General features: G+C 45.6%; 1 protein-coding gene across 4 annotated transcripts in view; it reads right to left on the reverse strand.

Annotated features, from left to right (window-relative positions):
- DUSP16 (dual specificity phosphatase 16) overlaps window positions 1–18978 on the reverse strand; it is a 74843-nt gene that overhangs the window by 13508 nt on the left and 42357 nt on the right. For all 4 annotated transcript variants that reach the window (XM_074357949.1, XM_074357950.1, XM_074357951.1 and 1 more), the window contains one exon: window positions 7079–7242. In XM_074357949.1, coding sequence (XP_074214050.1) covers window positions 7079–7242 — 164 coding nt within the window. The remainder of the gene's footprint in view (window positions 1–7078; window positions 7243–18978) is intronic.

Raw genomic sequence — 18978 nt, forward strand, 5'->3', positions numbered from 1 at the left:
GTCTTTCCTGAATCTTTAGAAAACATTTAGCTTAGGTCACAGAAGAACAGCTCTCTTCCCCCATTCACACTTCATGTGTGCAGTATGTTAATGACTGGACATCGTTATGGTAACAAGCACACTGGCCGAAACAGGTTTGAGAACACAGTTGCCTCCAGGTGAGCAACCACCTACCGCAGTGGGCAGGCGGAGCCCAGGGCTCGGGGACTCTGAAGTCAGCGGAACGTCAGGCAACTGCCCTGTTAACCTGCGCTCCTGACCGTTTTATGATCATGCATGTGACTGTGAGGGCATCTGGTGTCGACGTTCCCACAGCAGAACTGGGATGCAACCACAGTCGTGAACCTGCGTCTGACTGTTTTATAGAATAATGACTGGTTTCGCTCCCAGACGGATGTCTGTGACTTTCTATCAAATTATAAAGATATTTATGTAGTTCACTGCGGTTTGTTTCTGTGCGCTGTGTGAAACACACACAACTGAGTATTACTCTGTCCCGTGATAAAACATCATCACCCTTAAGCTACCAGAGAGCAGTCATCTCACGCTGTTCAGCATTTAGCTCAGTTTTGCGCTAAGCCGCCTAATACGTGCTTTTTGCTGATAAAATAATCTTTATTCTCTGGCCTTCAAATATCCTTCTGACACCTTGGCCTCTCCATGCTCTGAACACCTCCCCTGAACTGCTCATTCCATGAGACCCAGGCAGGCTCTGCTGCCCCCAGGAACCACAGCCCCTTCCTGATGGACCTCACACCACCCACCCCGGGATGACCCCTCCTTCCTCCAGCTTATTCCATCACATCACCACTCCTGGAAGCCTTCCATCCCCGACACGACCTAAAATCTGCTGTTCCTACCGCCTTTTCTCTGTCCTTCTTCCTCTGCCTAAGTTCAGGTCTGTGGTCAATCATTACACCGTTGACCCTTGAACAACTTGGTTTGAACTGTGCGAGTCCACTCACATGTGGGTATTTTTCAACAGTAAATTACATGATCTGTGGTTGGCTGAATCCACGGACGCAGAGGCCCTGCAGATGGAGGTGGGGAGCCGGGGGCGACCATAAATTATCTGAGGATTAACCCCCACATTGTTCAAGGGTCCACTGGGATCACTCCCTTGCTTTTACCTTCAACCCCTGTGTCCCTCCACGGCTTCTTCATACTCATTTGGTGAGATTCCAGCCCTGGGTAAACCTGCTTCCCTGCTGAGTCTGCATCTGCACTGGGGCAGCTGAACAGGCAATGCTGTGGGGTCACCCCTGAGTCACCTGCTCAGTGGTCACCTATTCCCCTGGTCGTCACTGGCCCTCTCGCCTAGAGGCCATCCCACCCAGTGTCCTTTCCTTCAGACTCTCTGTATCTCTCTCCCTCTCCCCAACTCTTGCTCACAGATGATCTTGCTTCCTGCTTTACTAAGAAAACAGAAACAATCAGGCCAAGTTGTGACAAACTTCCACGGCCACCTTCCCCTTCTGCCAGCACACGTGCCTTACGTTCCACCGCCCTCCTGTCACCGGGGATGAAGCCGGTGTGCAGGGGATGAGGACAAGCACACGGCACTGGCCCCGGAAAAATCAGAGCACAGCTCAGCACGTGACTGGCAGCACTTGAATGACCTCGGATGGGTTACCTACACTCCCCCAGATTTACTTCCCTTACCTGTGAAACAGGGCTAAAGATGTCTATTCTGTAAAGCTATTATGAGGATAAAGTGACTGGTGCATAATATAAGTCTCATTAAATGTTACTTCCTTACTTTATCCTATTTTTAAAATAGATAGTGAAAAAAACTATAATAGCTAATGGGAATGTAAACTGGTGCAGCCACTATGGAAAACAGTATGGAAGTTCCTCAAAAAATTAAAAATTGATTTACCGTATGATCCAGCAATTCCACTTGAGTATTTATCCAAAGGAAATGAAAAACCTAACTTAAAAAGATATACGTGCCCCTGTGTTCACAGCAGCACTATTTACACTAGTCAAGACGTGGAAACTACCTAAGTGTCCACTGACAGATGAATGGACAAAGAAAATGTGGTGTATACATACAATGGAATATTATTCAGCCTTAAAGAAGAAGGAAATCTTGCCATTTGCGCAACACGGATGAACCCTGAGGGCGTTATGCTAAGTGAAATAACTCAGATGGAGAAAATATATGATCTCACACATGGAATCTAAAAAACAAACAACGACTGAACTCACAGATACAAAGAACAGACTGGTGGCTGCTAGAGGAGGTGGAGGGAAGGGGTAAAGGTGGTCAAAAGGTACGAACTTCCAGGTATAAAACAAGTAAGTCATGGGGATGTAATACACAGCATGGTGACAATAGATAATGATACTGAACTGTATATTTGAAAGTGGCTGAGAGTAAATCTTAAAAGTTCTCATCACAAGACAGAAATCTGTAACTATGTGTGGCAGACGTTAGCTAGATTTATCATGGTGATCATTTAGCAATTTGCACAAATATTGAATCATTATGTTGTATACTTGAAACTAATATAATGTCACATGTCAGTTATATCAATAGAAGACAGCTTGTGAGTCACATGGTATATGAATTATATCTCAATAGACTTTTGCCCCACCCCCTCTGAAGCCTGTAATGTATATTTTTCACTAATTCAAACTATGATGTCCTTTCTAGGAGAAACACGTCCTTTCTCCTAACTGGGCTTCAGCAGAGAAATGACACTGAATGTAGCAGGCTGGATGTAAAAAAAGGGTTCAACTGTAAAGTAGAAAAGATCACGCCCTAAGAATTTAAAAAATGAATTCTGGTTTCAATACGCAATTGAAAAAAATTTTCAAAAACAGTATTTGTGAGTCAAAAAATAAATCTTAATTTTATCATTATGATTTGCATTTGCTTTTTTCCCCTTTAAATTTCTTTCTCCTAAGTCATAAAATAAACTTTCTCCTGCAGTTGGACTAATTTCTAAATATGGGCTCCATGCTCTGTTGATACTGACTCTGGAGTAATATATGGAGTACAGAGTAATATACAGCCTTAATAAAATTGCTCTGTTTGGCCAAGTTTCCCACGTTCAGCGAGGCTGAGGACGGAGATCCCATTAAATCACAGAGCGCTGCAAATCTACAGAAAGGAACTAAGTTTTCTTTCTCGAGTCAGTTTAATGATTTATGTTTGTCTTTGCCACTCCTTTTGCCTTCAAAATTGACCTACTTCCTTCATCTCACCTTCCTCAACCAGCCACACCCCCTGTATTTACCACTCACCCTAGCATCTTGTGTACTACACCCCATGGTGACAATGACAAGTGTCCCTGTAGGCCAGGAGCTGCGTTCGGTGCCTGGCATGATGTCATTTCACTGGGTCCTCACCTGAACACTAGGAGGGGGGAGTCATGTCAGTCTGCAGCTGAAGGACAGACTCAGTAATGTGGCTACGGTGCTGTGGCTGGTGAGGCAGAGACCTGGGATGCAAACCCGCCCTCTCCGAAGCTGGCTCCACTCCTGCCCACCTCCTCGGTTACACCGTGAGTCACCTTGTCCTGTGAATTACCGGCTGATGAACAGGTCTTGTCTAACCACCCTGCACTCTGCTATACACACAGTGGACACTGAGTAAACGCTTTTACTGATCATTGTGATGACATGACCTAGTTTCTCCCTAGATCACAGGGCAATGTGACAGCAGTGCTTGGCTGGATGGCGTCTAGGCTACGGCCTAACTGTCACAAGGAAACAACAGAGGAAGGAGCAGCAGTCCTGGTGACAGGTGGAACAGTGAGGTCGCACAGGAAAACCAACTCTGCCTGTTAAAAGATGGAAATAAGCTACTCAAAGAATGCTAACAGCACATTGTTAAAATGGGGAGAGAGGACGGAATTGCTCTCACTGAGAAGCTGAAGGGGTCCAGCAGATGAGGCTCTGGCCTAGGAGCTACTCACCGTGGGTAATTCCGCACATGGTCTGTGTGTTAAGTGTGAAAAGAAAGTCTACTTGAAATTTTAACTGATAAGGCAGAAGAAAAATCAAGAAAGCTTGTCTTTCACATTGTAACTAGGGATTCTGGTTCAGACCCCACTCATCACACGTGGACAGGGCTGAGCACAGCAAGTGTGCGGTTCCTGGTCCAAGTCTAGTGCAAAGACTAGGGGAGAACACTCACAAACAGAAGGATGATGGTGACAGAAAAGGAAAGATGTTCTTCTTGCTACCAGTGACTTCTTACAGTCTTTTACAGAAGAGCCACGTCTCTGAGACGTAAGAACGACCATGTGATGAGAGTGCGGACCTGACTGTCGATACGGGAGCCACAGCCACAGCCACGTGTGTCTCGTCCACAGTGAGAGGTGCAGCAACCATAAACACACACCAGATTGCGAAGACCCAGTACCAAAAAAGCAAAGTGTGAATGATTTTTTAAATACTGACTGCGTGATGAATAATATTCTAGATATGTGGTGAGAAATGGTATTAAAATTAATTTCACCTGGTTTTTTCTACTTTTTTAAATAAGGCGATTGGAACATTTTGAACTATGTCTGTGGCTTGCATTTTATTTCTGTTGGATGGTGCTGGTACAGAATATGCTGTAGAAAAACCAGGGGAAACAAATCTCAGCTGTGATTCAACAGACCGTTAGGATTTGTCAGTCCTTCATAGCCCCGTACAGAGATCGCTGTTCTCCATGTGAGGGTTTCTGGTGCTCTGTGAACACAGGACCAGGGCCTGGCAGCTTGGGTTTCAGTCAGGTCTCCGCACTGACCAACCTTGAGGTCAGTGACGTTCCAGCCACAAAATCTTGGGAAATTAAGTGATTTAATTCTGGGCCAACATACCTCCAAATTCTATTAGGAGGGTTAAATGCAGTAACATAAAGAGACCAGCATTTTAAATAGTAAATACTATAGTTCTCCCAAGAAAACTTCTGTGACATGCTTTTAACATATTCTGGTGGCACTTTATTTAAAAAAATGGCTAATAAAATGAGCGATCTTTGGCTGTTGTTCGTAAAGACTTCAGCTTCTAAGTTTTACTAAAAAGGAATGTACTATTAGGAAAGATGGTAAAATCTTCACCTTTGGAGATCTTCCAGAAGAAAAAAGGGTATTATTTCTCCTGGAAGGTTTAAACCAGAAGGTGGAGCAGGGAGATGTGTGTGCTGTCTATGAAAGGGGCAACTCTGGCTCTAAAACTCATCAGCTGGGTGATGTTGTGGAGTTCACTTAACATTTCTGGAACAACGATTTCCTTATTTATGGAATGAAGGGGGCTGACTAAATGATCTGTCAAACCCCCTCCAGCACTAAGACTCCGTTAACAGTGAACCTAGAGGTGAGAACTTCTGGAGGCACTCTTCCTTCTCACCACCTACTCATCCGCACGGTTCTAAAGCAGCTTTCTCACAATCTTCCAGAAGGACTCCTTGGCTCACGCTGTTTCCCCATGAACTTCCATAAACCCCTTCTGTCCCTGCAGCCATTTCCTCTCAAGGCATCTATGTGCATATCCTGTTTAGCATACATGCGTTTAGAAGCCAATTAAAAATAGAAAGCCGTCCTCTTCCCCGTCCTCAAGTCCAGGTTCCAGTTTAACTGTTCTGACTTTGCAGGTGCTCACTTAGCTGTTAACTGACACATTTGTCAAACCTGGAAAAGGTCTGTAGCAAAATGAATGTACCACTGAATTTAATGTCAAAAGTAACAAAAACAATCTGTAACACAATTATTTAAAATCACCTGCCAATTGACTTGTTAAGTTTTACTGGGGTAATTCTGAACAGGATCCTTAGCCATGAATTTTATTTCATTTTATTTTCTGATCTGAGGATTAAGTAAAGCATCTCCAGCTTTGCCCCAGGGATGCTTGTGACTTCAGGAAATTAATTATGCTTTCTGTGACATACCCTGCTTACCTCTAAAAGAGAATTAATAATAATCACGTTCTCAAAGACATCGTGACCTCACCGGAAAGGCTCAGCACAAGCATATGCTATCAAATTTCAAACACCTCACAGTGAGAGCAGGCACATTAACACCAGTGTCGAGGCCAAATTCTGAAGAGGCAGGAGTCTTGAGAAAAAAATAAAAAATAAAAAAACCAAGAAGAACGCTTCATTACTGCCCAGTACAGGGTATTTCTGCTCTCCGCCTGCTAAAGCACGCCATGCATCTAGAAGCAGCCAGCCCGAGCCTTTCAGCTACTCGAGGAGAAAATGTTACGGCGCTGCCCTCCACATGGGGAAGCAGCGCTGGTAAATCACCAGGAGCTGAATTATGATCTTTGACTGTTTTTTCAGTTAGAGGTGATGTAAATAAGAGGTTTTAGAGAAAAATCACTTTCCAGGCAGTTAGAGCACTGTTTCTAGCCCCGCTGGTTAAGGGCACATAAGCCGTGGAGACAGACCGGTCTCAGTTCCACGGCTGTGATGTGAGGGCCGTCACATCAACGAGGGCTCCTCTGTCGGCACACCTGGGTCAGCGTGGCTCCCGGCCTTTTCATCAAGGACCCAGGCTCTTCCCTCTTCTTTCTCAACCAAACCGATGCCAAGAGCCTCCAATGAGGCGCCTGCCGGGCACACTCCTGGCTCTTCTCCGCACCAGCCTTTCACCCCCTCCCCCCTTTCACCCCCTCGCAGGGTGAAAGTCACCATGCGACCTTCCTCAGTCCAAGCCAACCTGAGTCCCTATCTAACTGCTGCAGTAAATAAATGCATTTCTAAACATGAAGTAATTGGGGAAGGGTCGGCCTGCTGAGTGTGCCCAATTACTGTCATGGAATAACTGACACCTTAAGAAAGTGGGGCTACACTTCTGGAAAACTCTGTCCAGTTGCAGGTCTCTTGGACCTGGGAGGAACAGCACATGCGACAACAGCTAGGTCTCCTACGGTGACCAGAACATCCCACCAGACAGTACCCCACCAGACAGACAGCCCCAGAAGGGACGGTGCGGTGGCTCGCTGGGGAGCCACCCTGAGAAAGGGCGCCTCCTTCCTGGGGTGGGTGTGTCTGACATGACAGCCGCCCCCCGGGACTGGCGTTCCTCCAGCTGCCGACCAGAAACCCTGCAGTGAAGGATATTCCCAAAGCACCCACCTTGTTGAGGACATCTCGCTGGCAGCCAAGATAGAGATTGGGCAGAATTCGCGTTGGCCCGATGTTGGCAACAGGTAAGCAAGGCTGAGAAATGCAGGAAGGGACTAGGGTGGATTTTCCTTCACAGAGGCCAGGGAAACAGCGGGAGAACTCGGCAAACCCACCTGAGAACAGACATGGTAAAATTATGCTGCGCACAAAGACAGAAATCAGCCTTCTGCTAACTACTCAAATTAAACTGTCTACAAAGAAAAATCAAATCCCACAGATGCAGGCGGACCCCGCCACACACGGATCCCCGCCGACAGCTGCCGACTGTGAAGTCTGGTGTCTAGTCCAGCACCGAGCCCGGGCTTGTAGGGGCACAGAAGGGCCCTGAAGGCATTGAAGGTGACTCCTCTCTCCCTCACACTCTCCACCTGCAGATCCTACATTATCTCCCTGCTCCCCAGCCCCTGTACCAGTGCTTTACTGGGTAACTTAAGGAGGACTGAAAGGAAGCAGCAAATAACCAGGCCAAGACAGAGGCAAAAGGTGATTATAAAAAAAAAAAAAAAAAAAAAAAAAAGTGAACTGAGGCTAGACATTATTTCTTCACAATAAAGCTGATCAAGTTAAGATGAAAAGTTCCTTCTAGAATTAACTTAAAATCTTCCTACTGTATCAGTTTTTTATTTCAAACATACCCCATCTCCACATTTGTAAGAGCACCCTTTACTCTTACAAATATTCTCTATACCCAGGGTCGCTCATCACCCCCGATTCCGGGTCTCCTGTTCATTTCGTTGAGCGCTATGAACGAGGGCCTACAGACCCTAATGGCTCAGGGGACATGAAGGCCTTGGGGCAAGATCCTGGACTCAGAAGACTTAGGGAATATGTGTATGTTTTTAATACCATTAAATTAAAAAACAATTAACTTGTTAAGAAGACATGTCGGGCAGCCCCACTTTTACCTCTTTAATCAAACCTGAAACAAGATCCTACACTCTCACTAAATAGCTACCTCCATCTCCTTGAGCTACGTTCTATGAGCCTTCCCCCCACTTCCAGAGGCACACAAAACAGGCCTTCCCAAACTGCAGAAGTGCAGGGACTTGACAGGGGAAGAGCGTGTCCACCGTCTGTGCTCAGGGCAGCAGGAAGTCAGTGACAACGACCACGCCACCTGCAAAGTGCAGGTGTGCACCCCCAGCCTCCAAGCTGAGTGTCCACGCTGCTTCCACTCACAGCAGTTTGTTCACTGAAGTCCTTAAGGTAACTGACAAAGAGCAGGTGGTTCTACCAGAGGATCCCCCAAGTCCTTTGTGGGACAGACGAGGCCCTCAGGATCTGTCCCCTACAGATCCATGATTTCATTTCTTGCCATTTCCAAACACGACCTCTGGCCACAAGAAACTTACTGTCATCTAATGCTTGTTTGTTTGTCTGTTTAAATGGAGGTACTGGGGATTGAACCGAGGGCCTCATGCATGCTAAGCACTCACTCTACCACTGAGCTATCCCCTCCCACCCCAAGAGCTGTTTTCGTATTTTTTCCTACTCTGGCTTCAAAACAATTCATGGGATGGTCTCTCATTTCAATCCAACAAAATGAGAGTCCAGTAAATATTCTCAGAGAAAAGAGAAACCAGACTATCCAAGGAAACTCCACTTGAATTCCATTTTAAACTTATAAATCATATTTATAAATAATATAAGTAATCACAGGGTTGCTGAACACTTACTATGTGATGAGCATTGCTCTCAGCACTTTACAGGTATTTGGATTTGTTCAATCTTCACAACTGCCCTATGATGTAGGCGCTATTATTACTCCCATCATACAGATAAGAAAACAGAGGTTCAGAAAGACACCAGGAGATAATGGGCAGAGCCGGGGTGTGAGCCCCGGTAGTCTGGCTGGTGGATGTACCCTCACTGGCTGTGCTGAACCACGTCTCTAACACTACGGGACACACTGCAATGCGCTCTAGGCTGCGGGGCAGCCTTGCTGACATCTCTGGGGTCCTGCCCTCATTTTAGCCTCATTTTACCAGGCTGAAAATGGCCAGGGGCCTTTTCCAAACTGACGGAAGAGCCTTACTTCCTCAAAGTCACGTGGCTTATAAGCTTCAAGGAGGGAAAGAAAACGGAAGGAGCTCGGACCTGACGAAAGACACAAGAACTCTGTAAGTGCTCTTCACGAGAGCCCAGGGACAAAGCTGACGGCCGAGCTCCTGAGATGTAAACACGGCCACGGCTGGCTCACGGTCACAGATGGGAAGTAGCGGCGGGGCTGATGCCGCGTCTCAGTGACTTCAGCGCATCCTCCACGGAACAACGTTCAGAGGGGACGCGACTCTCTTACGACCAGCCTGGACCACTCTGAGTCCAGCTCTACCATTAATTTTATCCTCAATCACTTCTAACTCTGTGGTCCTAAAAAAGCAAAATGTGAGTGTGGCTCTAGAAAATTCTAAGACAGAAAAATAGAAAAAAACAAGAGAAAGCCACCACTTTCTGCACTCAGAACAAAACCCCAAAGCCAAACAAAACAGCAGTAACACATTGTAAAACACATTATAAAACAAACAGAAACTTTTTTTTTTTTTTTTACAAATTTTTCCTAACTAGTCTCTAGCATAAATCCAAACAGCCTTAAGATATTTAACAGATTTTGTTGAAATCAGGGCATTCATTTAGTGCTCAGTCTGGCTTCCAATGTCCCAAACCAGGACTCCTAGTCACTTCCAGAAAACACTGCCTCAGCCAAAGAGTACATTTCCCCGATCTTTATCTCTGACAATGTTCCACTCTGCTCACATCCTCCTTCATTGACAGTTTTTTCCATTCGCTGACCTTTCATTCATCGTTGGACTCTAGTGACCCCAGTTTCATTTCATTAATTAACAACAGATGAGACACTGACTGACTTACCCAAACCCTCAAAAAACTATCTGTGGCCTCATTGGCAAGTCAGTTTTGGAATATGTCTAAAACGTTCCTCTTCCTCTTACAAATTGGACCCGCACAAGCAGAAAAGTACAACTCATCTACATGAACTTTGATACGAACGGCTGACAGACACAGAATCAGGTCATCTCCGCCCCTGTCCTAACCCTGCTGTCCCCTGTCCCCGAGCTGGACTCCAGCATGAGAGGACACATCAGTTCTTAATCCCCTTTGTCTACTGCGAAGGCAGCGCTAAGAAACTGACACGCTTCTTGAAAAAGATTTTAAATACTTTTTAAAGTTGTTTGAGAATCTGACTCACTGTCCAATCTTGCCAAGTTTCTCCTGTCTCTAGATTTTGTGCTGCTGATCATCTGGGAATGGGGAAAATAGAATGTGGTACAGCCCTCACGTGTGTCCCTCGGAGAGACCTGAATCGCAGGGATGCTGTATCTGCTATGGCCCCTGTGCTACAAGTGTGTATTTTTAAGAGGCATACACATATGCAGACACCCTGGTGTGTACAGAAATGGGGATGGGGAGACGGGCAAACAGACATGCAGACACCACTGGCCTCTACAGATTTGGACCGACAGGCAGACAAACTGCAGTGTTAAAATCGGTATTTCTGTTTGTTTGTCTTCCACAAATCCAGCCAGTGGAATGCATGTTTATAAATAAAAACATACACATTACTTTGGACAGAGAAAACATTTGGTATAGCTTAAAGGCATTCATAATCTGTATATCTCTTTATTCTAACTCAGCCAAGAAACACTTCTGTTAAGAGCACCTCCTTCGCAATGCCAATCATAAGTATTATTTTCTATAAAAGCCAATGCCAACCACCATTCCATTTTCAGAGGGAAAAAAACCTGCCAAGTAAAATAAAATATATATAACAACGCCACTAAATTTCAATCCGCCACTTTTCTCTCCCCTCTGACCCTTGCCATCAGTTACAAATCAGTGTGGTTTCTTCAAATGAAAGAATATCTACATAACCAACAGAAGTCACACTTTGCTGCAGATTAGCGATGTTAATTTTAAGACCCAAATTTTAACAATGTACCCCTTTTAGTCAAACTAGAGATAAACGTCGATTCCATGACTTCGAAGATGGTTCCCTGCAGGGAGAAGCAGAGGGCTGCTCCCTTACTCTTCGGTTCAAATAGGCAGCAAGTCCTTAGAGCTTCATCAGCGGACAGAGCTGCCCAGACTGGGAAGGGGGATTGCAGGCAGCCCCCCTCCCATACCACGGATGGATTCAGTGGCTACGCACAGAAATCTATTTACACAAAGCTCTACTTCATGAAAGACATTTTTCTAAGAAAGACATTTTTCTAAGAAAGCCATATGCAAATTTAATTTCTGTACACTAAATCATTTTCACAGTGTATACAGTTTCATAGTTTTTAAATATAGTTCTCATGTAGTTTAATCCTTTTGTAAAACAAAGACTCCCTTTTTGGGACATAAATACGACCCATTCATTTAGTTATTCTAGAACGTATGTGAAGGATTTCAGCGGAGGACCTCTGCACCTGTAGAGAACAGTTCTCTCCACCCTGAAAATAAAATCTGTGCTTTGCTATTGCACAAAGGAGACAACCCTAACATCAAAAACTGAAATGCTGAAATGTGTATTTTGGAAATATTTTAACTGCTCTCAAGAATAATCATTTTATGTTTAAGGTGACTGACGCAGGCAACTCTGTTCTCTAGCCATTTATAAACACTCAAGCATGGTCACAATTCTTCTAGGGTCAGCAGACTGTATACACGGAAAATTGAAACTAGTTACACAAAATGAAAAGAAAGAGAAAAGCAACATAATTCTGTATCTCCGAGGATAGCAAACAAAAATGTGGAACTGTGGTATTCCAGCATCACAGTCAATTCTCCACCAAGCAGCACTGAGGAGAAAACTCCCAAATGACACGGAGCATTAACTAGTTTTAAACTCTGATTCCATCCCTTCCAACCACTTGAGGGGAAAGTGGACAGACAGGCATTTCTGTGGAGACCCTCTGCGAAGCCGAGAAGCAGCCTACATTGCGTACAACTTGCCCGACAAATGCCACCTCTGAGAAAGCTCACTCTGAGTGAAACAACCTGTCACCTGGCCCAGCTGGGGAATGGGACATTTCACCTAACTTCTGGATTAACACAGCTATCACGCACACAGTAAATGGACTAAAAATTTTCAAAGTACTAGCATTAAAGAAACCACTAAATACTAAAATAAGGCAACTTATAATTTCATGTGATTCATAATGCCTAAATCTTATATTCCTCAAAATAGTGTTATCTAGATCAATTCAACTGGCCAAATCCAGAAGTGTTGTTTAGTAACAGGTCTCAGATGATGTAGAGTGAATTTTTTTTTTTTTAGTATTTTACTGATCTTTCAAATTGGCAATACGTAACTATACCCAGAAACACTTTTTCTGCACACGTGTGCACACACACACACAGTCAGGCGGGACTCTTAATAAATGCCCCCAAAGACAGTTCTGAAGATGACAACCAGGGTGGCCAATCAGAAGGGACACAGCTGGAAGCCCCAGCCGGCTGAGGAAAAGCAACAAGCACTGAGCAGGAGAGACCAGCAGAGGCAAGTCCTCCAGTGACTCTAAGGCGTGGAGACCCAGCCACGTGGACAGCAGCTGGGACTCCCCGAGTGCGGAGGACACGGAAGGCCTCTGCTCCCATCAGCCTGGAAGGAGGTTACCTAGGAGGTCACATTGGCTCAATTCTCACCTGAACATCAAAGATTTCCAAGTCTGTATTTGGGGGCTCGATGTCCCCAGACTCCAATCTAACATTTTCAACCCTCTTTTGGTCAATTTCACTTGAAAGACTTACTGACACTTTTAAAATAAACTCAAAGGCATTATCTCTCTCGCTTTCTTTCACTTCGTCCCCATTGCCCCCTCGTCTTAGCAGCATTCACCTGGTGAATCGACACACGAACTTTCCTTGGTGACATCTGTCTGTCCGTCCCTGCCTCCACATGCTCTGCCATCCCCCAGCCCACAAACTTCATGATGCACTGAGATGAGTCCAGGACCAGCTCTCTCAGACCCACCTGTCCTTTTTCCAACTAGTTTCCATTCTGTGGCCAGATTAGGCTCCTAAAATAAGGTGTTGATGGACTCTCTGCTCCCAAATACCCACAGAATAAAATCCAAACTTCTCCATCAGACATTCCAGCCCTGTAGATAATCCAGTCCCAGCCTACTGCCCAACCTCATTTCCCTACAGCCACCCGCCATGTCACATGTCTTCTTGCTGTTTTCCCAGCACACCTGTGCTTTCTCATCTAGAGCCCCTGGCTATTCAGTCCTTCCAATCCATTATGTTTCCTTCCAAACCAGAGGCAAGCACAGGTCACACCTCTTCTCCAGCAGTGCCAGCCACAGTCCCACCACGACTCACACGACACCTTTTACCTTCTGAACACCCACATTCACTCACCACCAGAACAAGTTCCAGGATACAATAATCCTCCCTTACTACAGAGCTGCTCTGAAATTTCCATTTTATCCTGTTGAGTCTGTTTTTTTCAAATTCTGTTGTATTTTTAAAAAAACTCCCCTGACCAGTGTATCTAAATATGGTCTTGCCAACTTAGAATGTCTATAAAATTTGTAGCCATCATCTAGCAGTGTGTTTACCACTGACCTGATGATTGTGAATTCCCTTTGTGTGCTGTGACCTCATCTCTCTGGCTATGACACAGTGTGAATGCCCGTGGGTAAGAACTGTGCCTCACATGCCTTTGCAATCACCTCTGCATTTAGCACAGCGCTTGGCACATAATTAAATGTTAACTGAATCCTCCCTTGTTACAATGAATAGCTGTTGATGGACATAAGTCCTGGATATTTTTGGTGTTCAAAAGGATTTCCTGGTTCCATTCAAAGCTGAAAGCTATGCTGGCATGGGTGGGAGCCCAGAACCTGCTTCCTATTCCTCGACCAAAGGCTCCAGAGGACTCTCAGGATGAGCGAGTTGGCACAGGGCAAGAAAAACATCTCTGCTACTAAAGAAGGGAGAATTGGTAAATGCTGCCGTGACCCCTGAAAGCAACAGGAGTCTGCCGTGTGCTTCTGTCATATCCAGGGAATCTGACATGAAAGGTGGAGAGAGGAGATTTTCTCTGGTGTCGCTCAGTGGCTCAGGACCCCGTAATGGTCTGGAGAGTCCAGTGTGACCTCCATGGCTCAGGGGACCAGGGGCACATCCCTCAGGAAACAAACTGGACCAACTACAGTCAGACCCCCGCCGAGGACGAAGCGGCCACAGCGATGGTCAGAGGACAGCCTAGTAAGACTGTCAATCAGGAGACAGCCCTCTGAGTCAGGAGGAAAAAGGAAGATGAGTCTGGTCTCCAGAGAAATGACTCTCAAGTGTCAAATCTGACTGCCGGGTACACTGTCCATGAGTCACCGTACAACTCACTTCTTGGGCCTTTCCACGTGAAACCCGAGCTTCCTAATCTGCCCTGAGCAGGCTCTCCCGTGAGGTCAGCCGTGTGTGTTCCACCCCCGCAACCGTCCTCCTCTGGGGCCAACGCACCGCTTCCCGGGAGGCGCGGCTGAGCAGCGGGGACGAAAGGGGCCCCCGCGCGGCCGGCCAGACAGCACTGGAGGCTCTGCGGTCCCCCCGGAGGTTCTGAGACATTTGACAAGCACCTACTGGAAGCTGGACACCGTGCTGGGTAACGGGGATGGCGGTGACCAAGACAGAGGCCCCCTCTGGAATGGGCAGCTCAGCGCGACAAATTTGAACCAAAGAATTGGATGAATGATTAACTAATTATGGTGGGTGGCCAAAGGAATGTGTGTAACAGCAGAAACTCAACTTTGCCTGGGAGTCAGGGAGCTAGGAAGGCTCGACCACCACCGTGAACCCGGCAGGAGAGCCAGGTGAGTGGGGCGAGGGGACATCTCAAGGCAGAGAAGTGCACATCCGGGCGACAGGTGTAGAGCCCCTGACATATGCCTAAGGAAGGAGCTAACACAGACACACACAAAACCACTTGAAGACAGAGGGCGGCCTGAGGTGAAGGCAGGAGGTAGGCAGGGCAGGGCCTCATGAGTCATGAAGGAGTTTAGAGTTTACCCTAAGAGCCCTGACGCATACTGAACTGGGGAGTGGTATCATCAGGGTTCCATGAAAAATATAAAACACAAATGTAACTTTGGCTCTAGTGTGAGTAACAGACTAGAAGGTGGCGAGTCAGGGAGTGAGGAGAGCGTGGGGAGGCCCTGGAGCAGGTCTGAGGGGATGACGCTGGCTGGACGGAGCTGGTACAGAAGTGAGGAGCAGCTGAGAGGCGACAGGCGGCACCAGGTCTCCAAGGCTCACGACGCCCACCGCAGCACAGCCTCGGCCTTCCGGTGTAAAAGGCGTGCACAACCTGACTGCGTTTCCTCTCAGTTCCCATCTCTCGCCATCACAAAAAGCCCACTCGAGTCTCCTCGCTGCCCCTGACACCTGTGTTCACTCCTGACATTTTTAATCACGTCCCCCCTTCAGTGAGAACGCCCAGGACTCCCCACCTGAATCCTACTCGTCTTTCAGGGCTTGATGACAGCTCCACTGCCGTCATCGACTCCCCCTGACTTCCGCAGGCTACCCCGGGTCGCCACCACCGTCACACACAGCTCAGCGCACCAGCACGTGCTTCTCTGCTTCATCCACTCCAGACAGGGTGCCCCAAATTAACCGCCAGGTCTCAAGGGCAAGCGTGACTCATGTGCTCTTCCGGTGCCCTGTCCCCCAGGCCTGGCCGGGGACCCACCCAAAGGAGCCCCCGAATAGGGAGAGGCTGGATGAAATGACAGGTCTGGGCCTGGCGTTTCTTCAGAGACACAGATGACACCACGGGCCATGGGAGGACTGATGCCACCGTGGTCACCCAGGGTGCTTTTGTTTAGGAGGATAAGGAACTGAGGAACTATCTCCAGGCTGGCCTGACGTCCATCTGTTAAACAGACACAGCCCTGGGCATGTGTCTGAGGCGCTGGTGGCTGGGGAGGGACACAGTTGGCTTGCCACACTGGTGGCAGCAGCTGGAGAGAAGATGGTCCAGTCTGGATAACCTTATGCAAACTGAGGCTCTGACGCAGAGCCAGCAAATACAGCAACCAGTGGGCACCACGGCACCTATTTTTAGTGTTTTCCACGGCTCTTGGTCATTGCAGCTTCTCCAACACGAGAAGAGCCAATTCCTGAATAACTGCAGGACTCTGACTGAAATCCATTCACGTCAGTCTCTTTTACCAGCTGCTACAGGGTTTTTGATGTGGAATGATTGAAGATTTCCCTTCTCTAGACAAGAGGGCAGAAGAAATGCCACCCTGGATGAGAGAACTGATGGTGACAATGGCACGGACAGCAAAAGCTGGGGGCTGAGGGGCAGGGTCCGCTCTGCTCCACCAGGAAGGGCAGTAACTGACTGCATTAACCCAAAGCCGCACATTTATTACCCGGAACTGCTGGCTGAACCTAGATCTCTGTTAAACTGAAGACAAGATAAAGAGTTAAATGCATTGTTATTCACTCCTGGCTCTAACTACACTAGCAAGTCTAACTCAAAACAAAGAAATGTGTATTTGGCCTGTAACCACAGCAGACACTAATCTAAGCCCTCAGCTGTGCTCAGAGACGGGAGGTCCGTAAGAGCCCACAGCACTGTACCTGCCGCTGACCCCAACGGCCAGTCTGTCACCATCCAGAGCCAGACTTACGCTCAGAACAGAGCACACTTTTTTATTTGATGAATCCTCCTGGCTGAAATAACTTAATGCTTAAAAAAATGTTTATATATGGTGTATCTTTATACATCGCTTCTTTCATAAAATGTGAAGTAAGAATATGACTCTGAAATCCACAGAGGCTGAGAAAGAGCTACCACAAAAGGGATAGGCCTGATCTGAAGTGGGCAGCCCTGACTCTCAGTCCAGCCTCCCGCAGGAATTCCAGAGGACGGACGCAGGAATGGCTGCAGATTCCAGAGTCCTGGGTGCACAGTGGTGACAGGGAGAGCTGGGGAGAGTCACGCAAGGGCTCTGTTACTTTCCTCATTTGTAAATGAAAGGACTGAAGCCTGTGATTCACTTGCAGATTTGTGCTGCGTGGCTGTCCTGTGCCTCATCACAGGACAGCAATGGGTGCTGCAGAATTAATACACCATGCGGGTCCCTTTTGCTTGTAACCCTGAGTTACAACAGTGAGAAAAGAGAAGGAAATAATAGAAGAGCATTTTTATCTGTAGGTTGATCTTTCTTTCTACTAAATTAACCCATTTCTTCTCTTTTCTCTATGTTAGCCCAAAATAAATGTCCAAAATCAGTGGTTTTCCTTTTTTTCCAATATATTTATTTTTAATCTGGTACCCTTAGAAATATAGTAGACAAAGGTAAGTAGAATAAAGCAATATAATGAATAATTAAAGGCCCAGAAACAAGGTGCTTTTTTAGAGAGAACTAGTTTTCTGAAGGGTGGTAAGACCAAAAAAGTTGATCAATAAGTCAAGGTTGGCAACTGTTTATATCTCCATCAATGACGACGGAGAGCTTTCCAGAGAGACCCAAGTTTATTCTTTTTGGCCAAGATGAGGCTACAACTCATAGTTAAACCCTTTAATCCTCTAGGGGTGAAACAGTGCTATGGTTTAATCTGGCTTGGTTATTGGGAGACTTACTAATGACTAAATAGAATAATCAATTTCCTTTTAAAATACATAAAAATTATTTCAACCATTCTCAATTCATACGATTCAAGGACCTGTATCTTCCCATGAGTGGCACTAGGTTTCCAGAGCTGTTATATCCTTGTCAGAGTTCAGTATTTAAGCACTGCTTAACTGGAGTAGTTATTTACCACAGACAAGACATAGAAGCAACCTAAATGTCCATCAATAGATGACTGGATAAAGAAGTTGTGTGTGTGTGTGTGTATACATACATACATACATACACACAATGGAATACTACTGAGCCATAAAGAAGAAAAATGCCATTTGCAGCAACATGGATAGAACTGGAGATTGTCATACTAAGTGAAGTAGGTCAGAAAGGGAAAAAATACATGATAATATCACTTATATTATGGAATCTAAAAAAAAAGGCACAAATGAACTTGATTACAAAACAGAAACAGACTCACAGACACAGAAAAGAAACTTATGGCTACCAAGGGGAAGTGGGGGTTTGAGGGATAAATTGAGAATTCAGGATTTGAAGATAACTAACTGCTATATATAAAATAGATAAATAGCAAGGTCCTACTGTATAGCACAGGGAACTATATTCAGTATCTTGTAATAACCTATAATGAAAAAGAATATGAAAAGGAATATATATATATGTATAAATGAATCACTATGCTGTATACCAGAAATTAACAAAATATTGTAAACTGACTATACTTCAATTAAAAAAAAGAAAAAAAATTGTAGCAGTGTTTTTATTAGATCTTGAAATCATGTTTAAATCTGCTTAAATAGGTGGAAACATTTTCATAGATACCTGTTCCATAACAGCTTTATTTTTGCTCTTCCTGAACAGAGACAACTTGTAAATCATTTATTTCAAAACATCCTCAAGTTTTTGCTCCACTTTTAGATTAGTTTCATCACTGTTTAATACGATCACATTTACTAAATAAGTCACATGAAATACACATGGCATAAACCTACACGTGGGCTAATTTACATGCCAGATATTTACTGAAAACTGAAGAAGTGCTAGGCCTGGTGGGGAACACGAAGACGAACAAGTCAGTTCTCAGCTTGAGAAAGAGACTCCAGTAGGAGAGTTAAGCTAACAAATGAAAAAAGACACACAACAACATAGGCTGCGATAAGATGTTAGGATAATAATCAAGACTTGTGACAGGATGGTATGTACAATCAAATATAAATCATATGGCTTAGAATACTAATTGGGCTT

This window comes from Camelus bactrianus, chromosome 34, assembly GCF_048773025.1.
Source record: "Camelus bactrianus isolate YW-2024 breed Bactrian camel chromosome 34, ASM4877302v1, whole genome shotgun sequence".
Classification (NCBI taxonomy): domain Eukaryota; kingdom Metazoa; phylum Chordata; class Mammalia; order Artiodactyla; family Camelidae; genus Camelus; species Camelus bactrianus.